The 4918-nt window shown below is 50.2% G+C and overlaps 1 protein-coding gene across 1 annotated transcript; it reads right to left on the bottom strand.

Annotated features, from left to right (window-relative positions):
* Positions 1-293: 293 nt before the first annotated feature.
* Positions 294-3747, bottom strand: LOC127780606 (probable 1-deoxy-D-xylulose-5-phosphate synthase 2, chloroplastic). The gene is made up of 4 exons (XM_052307534.1): positions 3491-3747; positions 1756-3387; positions 1362-1646; positions 294-982 (listed from the first exon to the last, which is right to left on the bottom strand). The coding sequence occupies exons 1-4, from the start codon at positions 3566-3568 to the stop codon at positions 836-838; spliced, it is 2142 nt and encodes a 713-aa protein (XP_052163494.1). The 5' UTR covers positions 3569-3747; the 3' UTR covers positions 294-835.
* Positions 3748-4918: the final 1171 nt, after the last annotated feature.

Below are 4918 nucleotides of genomic sequence, written 5' to 3'. Positions count from 1 at the left end.
TATTAAAATAGTTTTTGTAAGGATCGCGGCTGTCCTTTTTTAATTTGAAGACTGCTTCTGTCTTTAATTAGCATAGGCATATCTGATATCTCTACTTGGTACTACTGGAGTACTACTTCAGTAGTCCAGCCAAGAACCCATTTTAAAAACTATGGCACCCTACCCTACTAACAGTCCAAGATGCTAGGCCATCCACTTTCATGATTCCATGAGCACAAGGATAACAAAAGACAAATTAGCAGAGAGATCACAATTCACAAGGCATGAAATTGGCCCTCTTCTCAAGAGACAAATGAACAAGAAAAACTTTCCATCTTATTCTCCATTTTCCTTCTGCATAGGGAACTGAGTTTGTATGTATGTAGTACTACTAGAATACATGATTCTTTCTTATACTTGTTATCTATACAAAGTAACAAAAGAACATATGGAGCCATGCATTCATATATGTCACTCCTGACAATGCCAGATGAGAGGCATATCCTTCTCCTTCTCATGTCAATACTATCATGCAAGGACATGCATGCCCCATCTCCATGTCTCCATCCTCTTGTACACAAACACCTCCATTATCATTTTGCATTTGGAAGCATGTTTTGCAACAGGCCAAGAAACACATACACATGGGCTTTTTGTTGCCTTCTCCTTCATCTTCTTCCTAGTAACCCTACTTCTTACTGGAACCTCCCCCCCTCCATATCCATGTGGCCATGGTTAATTAGGCCAAGGATAATGGAGAAGGAGAAGATCTCCATATCTCTCATAAATTAGCTATCATCAGTTTCCTGTTTATTTGTCGGCTGATGTGTATATGCATACAGTCATGCTGAATTATTCAGCTGAGCTGAAGTGCCTCCAATGGCCTCCCAAGCAAGGACAGCACAGTGGCAGCAATGTGCCTTGGTGTCAATCCTGCCTCCTCAAGCTGGTCTACTGGTGCACCATGGTCTATGTACCTGTCTGGCAAGAACATGGACCTCAACTGCATATGAAAAAAACATATAAAACACATGGTTAATTACATTAACAGTAACTTTCCAATAATTAATTGTACGACCCATTAAGTTTTTCGACTTTTCTATACCATCTTTAGTACACTTTCTTGTACCATAAAAAAATAATACTAGAAAGTGTGCTACCTCGTGGAATTGCACGATATGATAGGTGGTATTTTTTAGGGTGATTTTACCATCCTTCAAAATGTATTGGGACATACCACATTTTTTTAATAAAAAACTTGGTATCTTCAGATACTTAGGTACCGTGATGTACACAATTTTAATGTAAAACTCACGTACCTCGAGATACTTTCTTATAGCCCACAAAATTACTTATTTTTTAATTAGCAGGGTTATTATTACCTTGAGGGGGCCATCGAGGAGGCCGCTGAGGCTGAGGTAGTGGGCGACGTGGGAACCGAACCCTCCGATGGAGCCCTCCTCCACAGTGACGAGGACCTCGTGCTCGGCAGCGAGCTCCCGGATAAGCCCTGTGTCGAGCGGCTTGCAGAAACGCGCGTCGGCGACGGTGACGTAGATGCCGTGCTCCTTCAGCGCCTCTGCCGCCTTCATGCACGCCTGCACCATCGTGCCGTACCCTAGCAGCGCCACCCTGTTCCCTCCTACGAGCACCCTCCCCTTCCCGACCTGCACCGACCATCGCCGCCATTAGAGATCTTGAGAATACGTCTCATCCAGTACTAGATTGCTATATTTTAAGAACGAGGTGGGAATAGTAGTAGGAGGAGTGTTGTACCTCAAGAGGTGTGCCCTTGTGGTTGGGAGGGAGGACGGCGCCAATGCCATTGCCGCGGGGGAAGCGGAAGCAGCTAGGGCGGTCGTCGATGGCTGCGGCGGTGGCGACCATGTGCATGAGCTCGGCCTCGTCGGCGGGCGCCATGACGACCATGTTCGGCAGGCACGCCATGTAGGCGACGTCGAACGCGCCGCAGTGCGTGGGCCCGTCGGCGCCGACGAGCCCCGCCCTGTCCATGGCGAACCTCACCGGCAGCCGCTGCAGGTCGACGTCGTGCACCACCTGGTCGTACCCTCGCTGCAGGAACGACGAGTAGATGGCGCAGAACGGCTTGAGCCCCTCGGCGGCGAGCCCCGCGGCGAACGTCACGGCGTGCTGCTCCGCGATCCCCACGTCGAAGCACCGCTCCGGGAACCTCTTGTGGAAGTAGTTGAGCCCCGTGCCGCCGCCCATGGCGGCGTGGATGCCGACCACCTTGTCGTCGGCCTCGGCCTCCCGGATCAGCGCCTCGGCGAAGTACTGGGTGTAGGACAGCGTCGAACACTTGGACTTGAACTGCCTCCCCGTCGTCGGGTCGAACTTGACCACGCCGTGCATCCGGTCGGCGGCGGCCTCCGCCGGCGGGTAGCCCTTCCCCTTCTCCGTCACGATGTGGACGAGCACCGGCCCCGGCGCCGGCATCGACTTCACCTTGTTGAAGATGGCGACGAGGTCGTCGACGTTGTGGCCGTCGACGGGGCCGATGTAGTAGAGCCCGAGCTCCTCGAACAGCGTCGAGCCCGACGCGCTCACCATGCCGCGCGCGTACTCGTCCACCTTCGCCGCCACCTCGTGCGCCTGCCCGCCGATCTGCTTCGTCACCGTCTTCGCCGCCTCGCGGAGGCGGCGGAGCTTGGTGCTCGACTGGAGCTTCGTCAGCGCCTTGCTCAGCGCGCCGACGGGCGTGGCGGGGCCGTCGAGCGTCGCCGTCGGGAGGGACACCTGCTTGTTGTCGTTGAGCACCACGATCATGTTGGAGTCGAGGTAGCCCGAGTTGTTCATGGCCTCGTAGGCCTGGCCGGCGGTCATGGCGCCGTCGCCGATCACCGAGATGACGTGGTTCTTCTTCCCGAGGAGGTCCCTCGCCACCGCCATCCCGAGCGCCGCCGAGATGCTCGTCGAGCTGTGGCCCGCGCCGAACGCGTCGTGCGCGCTCTCGTCGCGCTTCGGGAACCCGGCGAGCCCGGAGGTCTGCCGGATGGTGTGCATCCGCGAACGCCGCCCCGTCAGGATCTTGTGCGGGTACGCCTGGTGCCCGACGTCCCAGATGATCTTGTCCTCCGGCGTGTCGAACACGTGGTGCAGCGCCACGGCGAGCTCGACGACGCCCAGGCTGGAGCTCAGGTGGCCCCCCGTCTTGGACACCGTGTGCACGATCTCCGCCCGGAGCTCCGCCGCCAGCTGCTCCAGCTCCGGCGTCGAGAGGTTCTTCATGTGGACCGGGTAGTTCACCGTGTCAAGCAGAGGCGTCGCCGGCTTCTCGCCGGAGTAGTCGATCTTCCACGCGCCCGACGCCGCCTCCTTCCTCATCATCACCTTCCCATCCCCGCCGCCGTTCGCCGCCGCCGCCGCCGCGCTCGCCCTGACCTGAAACTGAAACCAACACACAAAAACCAATCAATTCTCCGACCCAAGAAAGAAGAAACAGACCACCCTCCGCGCGGCCGCCGCCGCTCCGGCGAGCTGTACGGCGTACCTTTCGCCGGCAAGAAGCGTTGGTGTTCGTCGGGATCGCGCGGAACAAGGACGGCGACGACGATGCCTGGAGCGCCATTGGAGATCGATCGACAAGCTAAGCTAAGCTAGCTACCGCAGCGACGCAGCAAGCAAGATGTGTTGCGAGATGTCGCGAGCTTAGTGGTGGGTTCACTGCTTTTCCGAGGAGCTCGGAGCTCGAGTGGCAATGGCGATCGATGCCGCGCCGGGATCGCAGGAGGAGGAGGAGGAAGAGGGAGTGGGAGGAGAAGCAGAGATGGAGGCGGATTTTATAGGCGCGCGAGGGGGGAATAATGACGTCATAAATAAATAAAACAAACAGACAAGCAAGTTTTAGCGGGAGAAGAATTAAATTTAAATAAAAACGATTTAAACGTGGCGCGAGAAAATGACTGTGCTTTCGGGGGGGAAGCTGCTGCAGTGCTGCTATATAACTTCTCGTGAGATGATGTGTCATTGTCTCGCGGGGTATACAGTTAACGCCGTTAATTTTAACTACGAGGTTGACCATTTGTTTTTTAGAAAATTTATGTAATTATTATTTATTCTGTTGTGAGTTGTTTTATCACTAAAAATATTTTAAGTATGATTTATATCTTATGTGTTTATATAATTTTTTTAATAAGTCAAATGGTTAAATATGTGTGTGTCAAAAAAAATTTCTTCTTTTAGGATAAAATTACTGTAAATTAGAAGCCAAGTAGTCAGAGAGTGAGATGAGCTAACATCTACAAAAGGTTACCCTCAATAATTGTACGGTATATCACTAGCTTTGTTACTGACAAGGGCTCAATAATATGTAGTTTTTTATTTTTATCATTGGTCCTTGATGAGGACCTACATGTTATTTATTACAAGGAAATGGTCCCTTGTTTAAATTGGTAATATGATGAATAGGGTGATAAGGCCCATATGGCCATTGTTCATTTTTCAAAAAAAAAAAAATCACAACATATCCACCTTGTATAAAGTCCAAAAAGACATGTGTATGTGGTCCTTAATCATACAGTAATATACTATCTCTATTTTTAATAGATGACGTTGTTTACTTTTAGATATCCATTTGATTATTCGGCTTATTTTAATTTTTTATGTAATTATCATTTATTTTATTGTTAGTTGTTTTATAGTATTTTAAGCATGATTTATATCTTATGTATTTGCACAAAATTTTTAAATCAGACAAATGGTTAACGTATGTTAAAAAATCAATGTCATCATTTATTAAAAAAAAAAAAGGGAGAAATGATATCACTAGCGGTAGCTCTGTTTGTGAAAAGGGCTCAATTGTAATTTTCATTTTCCTTGTGGAGCCTTCTAATTGAGGACCAACATGTAATTGTTGGAACTTTTAATTGACAATAAGATGGTGAGGCCCCTACTGTCTTTTGTCCCTTTTTTTAAAAAA

This window comes from Oryza glaberrima, chromosome 7 (genome assembly GCF_000147395.1).
Source record: "Oryza glaberrima chromosome 7, OglaRS2, whole genome shotgun sequence".
In the NCBI taxonomy this organism is placed as follows: Eukaryota; Viridiplantae; Streptophyta; class Magnoliopsida; order Poales; family Poaceae; genus Oryza; species Oryza glaberrima.
Note: the sequence above shows the minus strand (reverse complement) of the source record. Positions and strands in the feature narration are given on the sequence as shown.

Bases quoted from the DNA above. Each gene is read 5' to 3' on its own strand.
- LOC127780606 (XM_052307534.1), bottom strand. From the start codon at position 3,568: ATGGCGCTCCAGGCATCGTCGTCGCCGTCCTTGTTCCGCGCGATCCCG. The intron at 1,647-1,755 runs GTACAACACTCC...TGGTCGGTGCAG, and splicing joins ACAAGGGCACACCTCTTGAG to GTCGGGAAGGGGAGGGTGCT. The intron at 983-1,361 runs GTAATAATAACC...TTTCATATGCAG, and splicing joins TCCTCGATGGCCCCCTCAAG to TTGAGGTCCATGTTCTTGCC.